Source organism: Astyanax mexicanus, chromosome 1, assembly GCF_023375975.1.
Source record: "Astyanax mexicanus isolate ESR-SI-001 chromosome 1, AstMex3_surface, whole genome shotgun sequence".
Lineage (NCBI taxonomy): Eukaryota > Metazoa > Chordata > Actinopteri > Characiformes > Acestrorhamphidae > Astyanax > Astyanax mexicanus.
Window position 1 is genome coordinate 31,015,001 of NC_064408.1, and position 13,514 is coordinate 31,028,514.

General features: G+C 39.3%; 2 protein-coding genes across 19 annotated transcripts in view; both read left to right on the forward strand.

Moving 5' to 3' along the window:
• The window catches only part of LOC111197591 (golgin subfamily A member 6-like protein 22), a 280,890-nt gene that overhangs the window by 39,230 nt on the left and 228,146 nt on the right, over positions 1–13,514 (forward strand). The window contains exon 5 of one of the 17 annotated variants that reach the window (XR_007438447.1): positions 12,432–12,634. The exons of the other annotated variants lie outside the window; for them this stretch is intronic. The gene's annotated coding sequence lies outside the window, so the exon portion shown is untranslated. Of the gene's footprint in view, positions 1–12,431; positions 12,635–13,514 lie in introns of those variants that run through there. 17 annotated transcript variants of the gene reach the window in all.
• The window catches only part of LOC111197592 (trichohyalin-like), a 309,738-nt gene continuing 298,533 nt past the window's right edge, over positions 2,310–13,514 (forward strand). The window contains exon 1 of one of the 2 annotated variants that reach the window (XM_049476184.1): positions 2,310–2,632. Coding sequence is in view for 1 of the 2 variants with exons in the window: in XM_049476187.1 (XP_049332144.1) it covers positions 2,991–3,090 (100 nt within the window). In the remaining variant the exon portion in view is untranslated. Of the gene's footprint in view, positions 2,633–2,975; positions 3,091–13,514 lie in introns of those variants that run through there. The other variant, XM_049476187.1, reaches the window with a different exon arrangement.

Sequence of the window (13,514 nt, forward strand, 5' to 3'; positions counted from 1 at the left end):
ATAAAAATATAAAAAGTGTGATGTGCCAAAGATTTCGGCCCCCTTTACCCTGAAACCCCTAAATAACATCCAGTGCAATCAACTGCCTTCAGAAGTCACTTCATTTAATTAATAGAGTCCAGCTGTGTGTAATTTAGTCTTAGCATAAATACAGCTGTTCTTTGAAGGCTTTAATTGTTTGTTAGAGAACACTAGTGAATAAAAAGCATCATGAAGACCAAGGAACTCACCAGACAGCTCAGAGATGAAGTTGTGGAGAAGTTTAAAGCAGGGTTAGGTTATAAAAACATATCCCAAACTTTGAGCATCACAAGGAGCACTGTTCAATCAATCATTCAAAAATGAAAAATCTATTCTACAAGTACAAACCTAAAAAGACATGGACATCCACCAAATCTGACAGATCCAGCATGGAGAGAACTGGCCAGAGAAGCAGCCAAGAGGCCCATGGTCACTCTGGAGGAGCTGCAGAAATCCACAGTTCAGGTGGGAGCAAATCTGGCCTTTATGGAAGAGTGGAAAGAAGAAAGCCACTGTTGAAAGAAAGACATAGGAAGTGCCGTTTGTGCAGCAAATATGTGGAAGAAGGTTCTGTGGTCAGATGAGACCAAATTTTTTGGCCTAAATACAAAGTGCTATGTGTGGCAGAAAAGTAACACTGCTCATCACCCTGAACACACCATCCCCAAAGTGAAACATGGTGGTGGCAGCATCATGCTGTGGGCAAGCTTTTCTTCAGCAGGGACAGGGATCAGAGTTGATGGGAAGATGGATGGAGATAAATATTGGGCAATCCTGGAGAAAAACCTGTTGGATGCTGCAAAAGACTTGAGACTGGGAAGCAGATTCAAGATGATGACCCTAAACATACAGCCAGAGCTACAGTGGAATGGTGTAGATCAAAGAATATCCATGTGTTACAATGCCCCAGTCAAAGTCCTGACCTAAATCCCATTGAGCTTCTGTGACAAGACATGAAAACTGCTGTTCACAGACGCTCTCCATCCAACCTGGCTGATTTTGAGCTATATTGAGAAGAATTCGCAAAATCCTCAGTCTCTTGATAATCAAAGCTGGTAAAGACTAACCCCAAAAGACCTGCAGCTGTAATTGGAGTGGAAGGTGGCTCTACGAAGTATTGATATAGGGGGGCGAATAATTTGCACATCACACTTTTTATATTTTTATTTTATAAAAATTTTGAAAACAATGTATCATTTTAATTTCACTTCACAATTATGCGTTACTTTGTGTTGGTCTATCGCTTAAAATTTGAGGTTGTGAAGTGACAAAATGTGTAAAAGTTTAAGGGGGCCGAATATTTTTGCAAGCCTGTAAGCACTATATACCTGTTATAACCTTCATTGTGGTGCAGAATACAGATGTGTTCCCTTGTGTATTGTAAAATTCAGGCCACCTTCAGCTTCAGGACGTTACAACTTCAGGACATTTACACACTTTGGTTGCAATTCCACAAGTGGCCTCTAGTTCACACTTTGAGTAAATTTCAGGACACACACACACAGATTTTGTCCGTTCCTTGTGAAAATTTTGAACAAATTAGATTTTTTTGCTCTAGGGGCATTTTTTAATGTGTAGAACATCGTGATGCGGAAGAAATGTATTGGAAAAATCAGGACGTCAGTTTATGTCCTGAAGTTGTAACACGTCCTGAAGTTAGAGGTGTGCATTCTTGAATTTGTCCTGATTTTTCACAATGTACAAGTGCACACACGCACACACACTAAACACACACATACACACACACACACACTAAACACACACATACACAAAAAGCACACACATACAAACACTCACACACACACACTTACAACACACATAAAAACACACACTAAACAAACACACACACACATACACAATAAACACACACACACACATAAAAACACACACTAAACACACACACACACACACATACAAATACTCACACACTAAACACACACATACACAATAAACACACACACGCACATAAAAACACACACTAAACACACACACACACACACATACAAATACTCACACACTAAACACACACATACACAAAATACACACACTAAACCCACACACGCATACACTAAACACACACACTAAACACACACACACACATACTAAACACACACACTCACGCACACACACACACACACACACACACACACACACAAACAAACACATACTAAACACACACACTCACGCACACACACACACACACACACACACACAAACTAAACACACACGCACACAAACACACACATACAAACATGCACACAAAATACACATACACACACACACACACACACACACACGTGTCTGATCTTCAGTCTGATAGTGAGAGAAACTGATGCAGAAGCTCCAGAGCAGTTCATCTTCAACTATAGAAAAGGAGGAAGTTTTTCATCTCTTTAGTTTCAGTTTAACTTTCATTACTTTCTTCCTCTCCTCCAACATCTCAGTGATCAGAGAGTCAGGATTCAGGAGCTCAGTATTATTATAAAGTGATGAACAGAAGAAAGAAGAATAGATAGAAAATACAAGCAGAATGTTTACTGATATTTTGTGATTTCAGTATTTTAAATGTTTTATTTTGTCTCCTCCAGTTGATACAGTCTTCATTCAGCAGGTGAGCTCATTATTCTGATTAAATCTCTCAATCTCTTTATTAAACTGTATTAATATGATTATAAATCTATAAATGAATATCAGTGTGTGTAAATGGTGTTCAGAGTACATTTTTCAGAAAGTTTATATCAATTTACTCTCTCTCTGTCTCTCTCTCACTCTCTCTCTCTCACTCTCTCTCTCTGTCTCTCTCTCTGTCTCTCTGTCTCTCTCTCTCTTTCTCTCTCTCTCTCTCTCTCTCTCTCTCTCTCTCTCTGTTCTTCACACACTCTACTAATATCAGTATTTTAATATTGACACACCAGCAGTGGTTTGATCAGAGAAGCAGTTATTAATAATTTATAATACAGTATGACATCATGCATGAAATCTTCACACTGTTTTATTCTCTTCTACAGGGGGAGAGAGAATGGACAGAAGAGGAGAGAATAAAAATGGAGGAATCTGCTCTGCTGACCGGTGAGGATAGATACAGATATTTCTGAATGTGGTTAATTATATTGTAATTTGTATTGTATTATATTGAATCAGTGGTGAGATTTTTATTAAGAATTAGGATTTATTTAAAGGGTGATTTGTTTTAACTGTTTTTTCTTATTTGATTATTTATAACAGTCTCAGATGAATGCTTTTAAATATAAATCTGGAAGTAAAATCAATTCAGGTATGAAGAACTGAATGAAAGACAATTTTATGATGACGTGTGTGTGTGTGTGTGTGTGTGACATAGTCTGACAGTGAAACAGGCTGTGAAAATAATGTTGAGAATTGTATGGGAAAGAGTTTCAGCAGCTCTGCAGACTCAGAGATTTCCATTTTCTGTCTTCTATTAAGGATAAATATTTTTTAGATTTGTTCTTTTTTAACGTTTTTTATCTGAATCACTTTTATCATCACTAATCAGTAGGGGTGATAAAAATATTTTTTTAGACATTAGTTGTAACTGAGAATGTAATGATGACGGAACACAAAAGGCAGAATTCAGAAGTGTGGAAGTGTAGTGGCCGGACAGTCTGTGCTGTACAGATAACAGAGATAGAAGATGGATGAGTGAATAATCCGACCGGTACCCTCTGCATTTAAAGCTAGAGCATGGGAACACTTTGGCTTCTATGTAGTTGAAGGGAAAACAACATTGAGAAAACACACAATATGCAAGTTGTGTTAAACTAAACTAAAATATTTTGGAAACACGACAAACATGAGGAACCATATTACACTTTTCCACCCAGAGGAAGCTGAAAAACTACAGTTGTAGCTGCTGACCAGTGAACCATTGAGCAACCAATAAGCTTCCACCCAACTCGGAAATGCTGGAGTGAATTACAGACTCTATCTAAACTGTACTTGTTAAGGATTTGTGTCTGTTTTCAGTTCCTGAGAACCAGGGCTTTCACTCCATGTTGTGCACATTGGAGCTGAGATACAGCTTCCTGTCTCAAAGATTTTTCACTGAAACATTGATCATCACACTCTACAACAACATCCAAGCCAAAGTTATGAAGTCATTCAAGAATCGTTACCCTTAAGGACTGCTGTATGTTGTGATGCCTGGAATTCCATTTGCATGGAATTCTGTGTGCATTTTATCAGGGATGAGTGGAAGCTGCAGTCACATTTGCTCCAAACAAGAGCAGAAAACAAGAGCCATACGAGTGCAAATATTACCTTACAGTACATTGTATTAAGTGGACACTTTTATTCAAAGTGACTTACAAATAATGAGCTCTAAAAGCAACAGAGGGGATAAAAGTCCAAAGCAAAACATTTTTGGGCAGCGAGTAATAATGGAATACAGGAGGAAGAGAGGGGGAGCAGAGAATAAGGTTAGAAGTAGTTCATTTCTTAGAGGTGTTGGGAGACGTAGTGTTAGAGACTTAGAGGTTGGTAGTTTGTTTTACCATTGGGAAACTACATAAGAGAACTGTCCTTTGGCTGTTGAAGAATGTTAAAGGTCACCTTCCGTCGTTTTTTCTTTCATTTTAAAATGTCTAGTTGTGGTCTCTAGTATGAATGAATGACATGTGAGCCGTTTTTGTAAAAAAAAAGTGCTCAGGTGTCTCTGTATAGCTCTTTTTTAATGGACTGTTTTAGGGGTGTGTCCAAAATGACCGGATTCCAGCTTTGCTCATGAATATTCATACATGCAAACAGCATGCAAATATCTCTCCTCTGATTGGCTAGGAGCACTGCGACGCCCCTCCACCGCTCTGCCGCTCACTGCCTCCCACCTCCTAACTGATGAGCGGTGATGTTGCGTCGCTTCAGCTCCGCCTCTGGGAGTTTCTCGAGCCAAGGTGGGCTGGTCTGTGAGTTTCTGCCTACGTAGGCAGAAAGATAATTCAAAATTCACCCGTTTTTCGGAGGGGGGAGGGGGGATTTCTTTGCTTAGCTCCTGCAGACAATGTGGGCTGCAGGTGTACACATTCAACTCGGAGAGACCTACTGTATTCCACAAAAAACAAGAAAAATCGGATTTTCGCGGAAGGTGACCTTTAAAGCTGACAATGGACGGTCCACCTCACATCCTCACACAACTTTGCTATAGGAAACCCATTAAACACCAGTGTGAACATCAGAGCTGAAGAGGTGACTTTAAGATACTGGAAAAGTCATACCTCACACTGGACAGTACAAATTAAAGACTGTGATTGGCCAAAGGAAAAAAACATTGGACACTGAAATATTGGTAAAAGATGTAGTGGACAGGTTGACCAGCTTGAAGTATTTGGATAAAACAAAAGATCATTTGTGAGGTGCAGAACAATAAAAAAAAAAATGCAAGGCCAAAGCTTTTTGCCATCTTTTAAGCATGGTGGAGGTAATATGATGGTCTGGGGATGTTCTGAAGGTGGTAAAATAGGAGATTTATATAAGGTGGAACTTGATGAAAGAAGACTATCTCAATATTTTGCGACAGCATGCCACACTCTGTGGACAGCGCTTGATTAGGGCCAGTTTCATCCTATAACAGTATAATGATCCTAAGCACACTTCTAAAATGGGTCAGCCGTATTTAAGAAAAAAGAAGTCAGACAGATTTCTGACTGTAACGGAGCTGCAGCACAGTCTCCTGAACCCTATTGAGCTGTTGTGGGATCAGTTTTACAGTATGGTACAGATGAAAACTGCAGCAAGTCAATTAAGAAAGCCATGGAGTGAAATCACATTATATTACGTCCAGGATATTACCGCTAGAATACCTGGAGTCTACCAAGCTATAATTGCTGCCTTTACAGTTTTTCTCCATTGGTTTGGCTCATTTCTTGAAACTGAGATGACATTATCAAAATAACATGGACAAATCCCCAAACTAACTTGCGGTTCCTCACAACAGAATGGCATTTCTCATTGCTTTCATCACATTTCAAATGCTTTATACATGTCTCAAGCACTTAGTACATCTTTGCAAATGGTTATGTACAAGTAGCCTACACTTAACACAATCATCCTACATTTAGTACATTTTCCAAAAGAATGCATCTAGTTGGTCTATCCCAATTGGTTGGTTCTCAGTGTAATGGTTGTTCTCTCCAAAACATGTCAGCACAATTTCATCGTATAAGTCATCATCTGCAGAATAGTCTGCTCAAATGTCAAAATGAGTTAAGAAATTGTATTACAATACAGAACACATATTTTGGAACATTTCATAAATTCATGACAATCAGGTGAGTAGGTAACAGGTGAAAGCAGGTTTTGACGAGGAGGAGTGTCTCACATTACAGGTGACCAATCCATCAGTTTGTTACCTGACAGGTGTTGTCTATGATTTTGAATGCTGGCATTGATGTATATATACAGCTTGGCCTGGTGCTTGTACTTTTATGCTACTTCTGTGATGATATAACAGGCGATCAGTGTAGAGGATGGCTCAGGCATTCTTCCCAAGGTGCATTGCTAAAGAACACATCAGATGCGATGTTGATGAGAATTTGTGGCCAAACAGACAGCAGTGAATGGATGGCCAGAAAGATGACCAGGAGAGAGAGAGGGGAGTGACACAGAGTATTCAGAATTTTACTGTATTGCATTTGTGATGCTTGACTGTTTTTTCATAGACTGTGTATAGCTGGACAGAGCATCGTCTCTCAAAAGTGAAGCCACCCCAGGTCGGGCGCCCCCTGCTGTTCGTTTTCAGAAAGCTGTGTAACCCCACCCATCCCCATAGGTTTCAATGGCAAAACAGACAATTTTCAATCACGTTTTTGTTCTAATATACTGTAATTATACCTCCATTATTTAAATGCAGCAGCTAGTGAAACCTCTGATTATTTTGTCAAATTTTTATATCCCCACAGAATTCATTTTTAAAACGTTATTCAGCTCTATTCAAAACGGTGTAGTTATTGTAAAGGGCCGGTTATGGGTGGGACCAATAACAGACCATTAGCTCTGCTTCGCTCTGCAGTCTGTGACGGCGAGGCAGCCCTCAGGGGCGGGGTTATTTAAATGAGTAGGCTGTCTCTCCACAGTCTTTCTTCCTCCTTTGGTCTCAACTGTGCAGAATCGGGTGTCAGGATCGCCAACATGGAGGAAGATTTTGGCTTCATTTTCATTAAATGAATGGGAACGGCGACACAGCGTCCATCTTTTTTACAGTCTCTGTTTTTTTTTACATACTGTAATGTATTTTGTTTTGTTTTTGCAGGTTTTTGTATTTTGTATACATTGTATATTTGATACATTTTCCTTAGTATTTTCTTTTCTACCTACAGTAATGTGTAAAGACGTGTGGTGTGAAAATTGTATTCCTTCAGCTAGACCTCTGCCAAAAAGACAAAACATCTAAGCATTTTGACTTGCAGTACTTACACAATGCCAAAGGGACAATGCATTATGGGGACACTGATGATTTGTGTGAGAAAGGAAATTAGTTTTGACACATGGGTAAACTGTTTTTGGAGAGATATGAGCAGTGATGAGGATCCATGTAGTTTTGCTGCACCGTCCAGTTTATTTTGACAGGAGGACGAAATGAATGAAAATGTGCCAAAGCAATTGAGAAGGATCTATGCCATTTTTATGGTACTGACTATTTATATGGGAGAGGGACTTCATTTTGAAGCAAGAATGAACGTTTTGTGAGACATATGACATTTTGCTGGTTATCTAAAGTGTTGCGAAGAACTGTAAGTCTGTTTGGCTAATTTACCTTTTAGTTATAGGAATGTCATCTCAGTTTCAAGAAATGAGCCAAACCAATCGAGAAAAACTGTAATATCCTGTTCTTTTGCCAATCAGAGTCAAGACATTTATTAGGCTAATTGTAAATATTAGGCTCTTTTACAATTTTGTTGCACAGCTGAAAAATATTTTAATAAGGGGCATAAAGGACCATTCTTAGTCAGATTAGTATCTGAAGCATCATTAGATGTTGGCTTGGTTAGAGGCTCAAAATGGCCAGAAAGAAACACCTTTCTTTAGAGATCCGACAGACTGATGTTGTGTTAAGAAAGGAAGGCTACTCAATGCTAGAAAGTGAAAATGCTGTGAACTGTTTCCTTCAGAGAGTAGAAAAGAAAAGAAAAGGAGTGGGAGGCCCCGATGCACAACAGTACAAGAAGATGAATATCTTGCAGTTTGAGACAAAGACACCTCACAGGTGTTCAACTGAAAGCTCCACTAAATGGAATCTGTTGAACACCAGTATCAGCATCAGCAGTGAAGATATAACTTCTGGATGCTGAACTTAATGGCCGAATTGGGAAGAAAAAATAAATATAGTGATTGCTGAAAATGGAGTCTTTTTGATAAAGTACACAGTCATCAGTTCCATAAAAATGTCTGCATGTCCTGTTTATTTGCTATATGTACTAATCTCACATGTTTCCATTTAAAACAAGAACATTTTATAGTAATCCCAAACTTTTGAGCAGTAGTGTTTATGAATTTACATTTACAGTAATAATGATTGATTTGATCATTTGATCATATTTTATAATTGTAATTGAATGATAATTTAAAAATGTAATGTTCACACTGTTTATACCTATTTTATAATAGAATAATAAATCTATCATAACTGATTATTTCAGAATTAAAGGATGAGAGGTTTCCTGGTCCTGTACTGAAGAACTTAATGAGTTTAATAGAAGAACAGAAATCACAGGAGGAGCAGCTGAAGAAAACTGAGACTGAACTGGAGAACACAGCCAAACAAACAGACAGTAAAAAAGAAGATGCAGAGAGAGAGAGCATCACAGAGATCAGACAGAAGATCAGAGAGATGCAGGAAAGAAGAGTTAAAGAAAGACTGGAGATGAGACAAAGAGAGGAAGAAGAGATCAGAGAAAAAATGAGAGCTGTTTTGGAAGCTTTAAGGAGCTCAGATGAAGCAGTTCTGAAGGTAGAGAAGATAGAGCAGCACAAAAAACAAAAACATGAATATGAGCAAACAGCGATGAGGGAAGATACTCTCCTCATAAAGACTGTCTTTGAGCAGAGTGTTCAGACTGTTGTAACCCAGAAACTGAAAGAGTCTGAGAGAAAGATGGATGAAAAAGACAGAGAGTTAGAGGTAATGAAACAGAAGCTCTCAGAGACGGAGAAAGATAAAGAAAAGCAGCTGGAGGAGAGAAATAAAGAACTTAAAGAGAAGAACACTGCTTTAGAGGAACAAAGGAAGACCATAGACAAGCAAAAAGACACTATAGAGGAGAAGAATGAACTGCTGCAGGAGAAAGAGAGAGTACTGACAGAAAATATAAAAACAGTGGAGGTGAAGGACAAAGAACTGGAGGAAAAGGAGAAACTTCTCACAGAATTAAAGGATGAACTCACACAGAGAACAAAGAAATTAGAGGAGGAGCTTAAATTACAAAAGGAAGAAATGGAGAAAAGTCTTCTGGAGAAAAATAAAGAATTAAATGATATAAAAGAACAAGTGAAGAATAAAGATATAAAACTGAAAGAGAACGAGGTGATCATTAAAGAACATTTAGAGAGTATCAGTACGAGAGATCTGACTTTAAAAAACACAAATGAAAGATTAGAAAGTGTTACTAAAGAACTTCAGGAGAAAAACACACAACTGGAGAAAAACAACAACCTGCTAAGAGAGAAAGAGAGAGAACTGGAGAAGAAAGATAAAGAGGTAGAAAGCAGTAAAGAACAGCTGGAGACACTGGAAAAGGAGCTGCAGGACAAGAGCAGTGAACTACAGGAGATGATGATCCTACTGGAGCAACAGAAAACTGAACTGAGAGAAAAAGATAAACAGCTTGAAGAGAAGGAGAGATTTCTAAGAGAGAGATACACACAGATAATGGAGAGAGAGAAACAGGTGGAGGAGAAAGACAGACTTCTAGAGGAGAGAAACAAACAGCTGCAGGAAAGAACAGATCCAGACCCATCAGCTCCAGTCAGGAGAAGAAAGAGCATGGAGTATAATCCTCCAGACAGTACGTACCTGTTTAATCTTTACAAAAACACTAAACATTAAATAAATAAGAACACAGCATTATTTGTATACAGCATTAACATATAATTGAGTGCTTATTGCATACATGTAAAGAATATACAGCTTGGTGTGTGTGTGTGCGTGTGTGTGTGCGTGCGTGCATCGTTATTTTCCTTCTTTTGAATGTTACATGAAATATTGTAAGAATAATAAATAGTAACACCCAGTACCATAAATGAAATCGAACTGTGGCAAAAAGTTATTTATTCTTCACACAATTAAGTTAATTTAGCACAAACCACTGACCAACTGTAACGTCAGGCTTTTTATATTTGAAGAAATATTAACTTATTATTTCAATTTATCGAGACAATTTGAGTGTAAACAGAGTAAAAAAAGGCAGAAACATGCAAAAGAAACGTGAGCAGAACAGAGCTTCATCTTTCACGGCTTTAATCTTAATAAGAGGACATAACATAATTTGTTATAAAATATAAAACATTAACAGACTCCTCCCCCTCAGTAATGTAATCTCTATTCTGCTGGTTATGAATTTTTCAGTGAGTGGAGAGACTCCAGATTCAGCAGCATCACTCAGGAGAAGAAGCAGTCTGGAGGAACCTCCTCCAACAAGTAAATCATTACAGTTTAAAATAGAATCTTAAATATTAATCTGAATATAATAATCATCAGAATACTGTAATATATTTAATCTTTAGTCTCACTGTCTCTTTCCTGTTGTTCTTCAGTGAGTGGAGAACGGTGTAGTGCAGTCTCTCCAGCATCAGGTCCTGCAGCAGAACTCAGACTGGTGCTGCTGGGGAGGACTGGATGTGGGAAGAGTGCAGCAGGAAACTCCATCCTGGGCAGAGAGGAGAGGAGCCAGGCTGGAGCTTCTACAGTGAGGCAGCAGAGTGAGAGCAGACAGGGGGAGGTGGCTGGGAGGCAGGTGACTGTGGTGGAAACTCCTGACTGCTTCTGTCCTGGACTCTCTCTGGAGGAGCTGAGACAGAACGTGGAGCGCTGTGTCCGTCTGTCTGCTCCAGGACCACACGCCTTCCTCCTAGTCCTACCAGTGAAGCAGTCTACAGGAGAGGAGAGAGGGATGCTGGAGAAAATGGAGGAGATGTTTGGAGAGAGATGTTGGAGGAACACCATGATCCTCTTCACTGTTACTGATGAAGTTCAGGAGAAGAACATTGAAGAGTTTATCCAATCAGGAAACCAGGAGGTCCAGAGACTTGTGGAGAAATGTGGGAACAGGTTTCACTGTCTCAACATTAAGGAGAGTGGAGATGGTTCTCAGATCTCAGAGCTGCTGGAGAAGATGGAGAAGATGGTGGAAGAAAACAGAGAGAAATTCTACAGCAGTGAGATCTACCTGGAGATACAGTCTCAGATCAGAGCAATGGAGATAAAGATCATCAGAGAAAGAGAAGAGAAGAGGATGATGGAAGAGAAAGAGATCAAAGAAAAACTAGAAAATGAGATGAAGAACTCTCTGAGAAAGATAGAGGGAACTGTACAAGAACATGAAGGAGAGATAAAGCAACTTAACGACCGAACAACAGAACTAGAGAGAAGAATGAAAGAAGAGAGGGATGAAGAGAAAAAGAGAGAACTGGAACGAGAGCTAGAAAGAGAGTTAGAAAAAAGAACAGAGATGGAGGAAAAGGTGAAGGAACTAAAAGAAAAGAGAGAGAAAGAGAAGAGAGAGATGGAGGAGAGACACAGACAGGAGATGGAGGAGATCAGGGAGACGTATGAAGGAGAAGCTAGAATTGAGGCGGAGAGAAACCTGATGAAGATCATCCTGCCTGAACTCCAGAAAAACATCCTGCTCTCAAAGTTAAAGATGCAGGAAGAGTTCAGCAGACAGATGGAGGAGAAGAATGAAGAGCTGCAGAAACTGAAGAAAAGAGTTTTAGAACTCAGTGAAACTTATTCACTCAGGAAGGAGGTTTACCAGACAGCTGTGATGAGAATTGCAGAGACAGAAAGAAGAGGCACAGCATCAGAAAAAGAACATGAAGAAGGAGAGGCTGGAGGAGTGCTGAAGTGGCTCTTTAGAAAAAAGGATCAGAGTGAAAAATCAGGTGGAGGAGTTGTGGATGTTTAATTTCAGTTTCACTTTTACAATAATATCATTTTAAAATGGATCAATCAAATTATGATTTATGATCTAATTCTGAACTAATGCAGTAATGATGATGTAGGATAATTACTGTATTTATTTAAATTCTACTTCATCATCTGACTTTGTCATAAACAGTTAACCAAAAACTGTTATGAGGACTTTTCTGATTTCAGTTTTGGTAAAAGACTTCAGGTAAAAATGCTCCAGTGCCTAAATCTCACCAGTTATTACTAAATGGTGTTCTGGCTAACACTAAGGCAGGTGATCCTAAATCTATTTCTTACCTATCTTTCTTTTACTCTGTATTACTGGTTTCTTGCTTTATCTGCTCTTTGGAGCTGGACTGGGAGAAAAAAAAAAAACGGCCCTGGCATTTTTGGTTTAGACCGGCCCCTCATAATTAGTGGAGCACTTTACTAACGTTACTTCGATCACCTCAAAGTTCCTATGTTATCCTAACTTTACTAACGTTACCTCCATCACCTCAAAGTTCCTATGTTATCCTAACTTTACTAACGTTACCTCCATCACCTCAAAGTCCCTGTGTTGTCCTAACTTTACTAACGTTACTACCTGCTTACATGCTACACTTTCCTGCTCAGTCTGTCCGTCAGTTTTTCCGTCACAAGCCTGCTCTCCCAGTCTGCTGCTTCTGTCTTCATCTACGGAGGACTCGGAGGCTACAGCAGTGAACATGTCTGTGATTTTTACACATTTTTGTAGCAGCTTCAGTGAATCTTCTCCGCACCCGCTTTCTGCCGCTGTGGTTTCTCCATACTGCCTCTCCTTTAACATACGAGCTCAACACTGAACGTACCACGCAGAGAGAGGGTGGGGCCGCTTTCGCCCTATATCCTGATTGGTTCAGTCCACTGTCTATATTAAAGATGGGCCAATGGGCCGCCCCCTCTATATTGTGGGCCGGTCTCTTAGAAAAAAAAAGAAGGAGAATCACCCTGAGGACTATCGGCCCACCGACCGGGCAAACGCCCAGTACGCCAGATTACCAGTCCAGCACTGGGTGTTCACGCATTGGGCATGCGCCTGTGTTGACAATACACTACCAAGATAGCAATGAACGTCTGACTCTTAACGACTCTCTAGATTGTTTTCAGTCAGAGGCACACCTGACTGACAGGCCTTGTCCCGTGTATAAGACACGGCACATAGTGCTGTTCTCCCACTTTATACAGTATATAAGTGGCTGTGGGATGGCTGGGAATTTAGATGATTGGCATTAATTATTATTAATTAAATTTAATTAAATTAATTATTTAATAAGGCTTAACATCATCTACTATTATAACTTCTGAGAGATTTCTATAAACCTTCACAAGGCTTAGT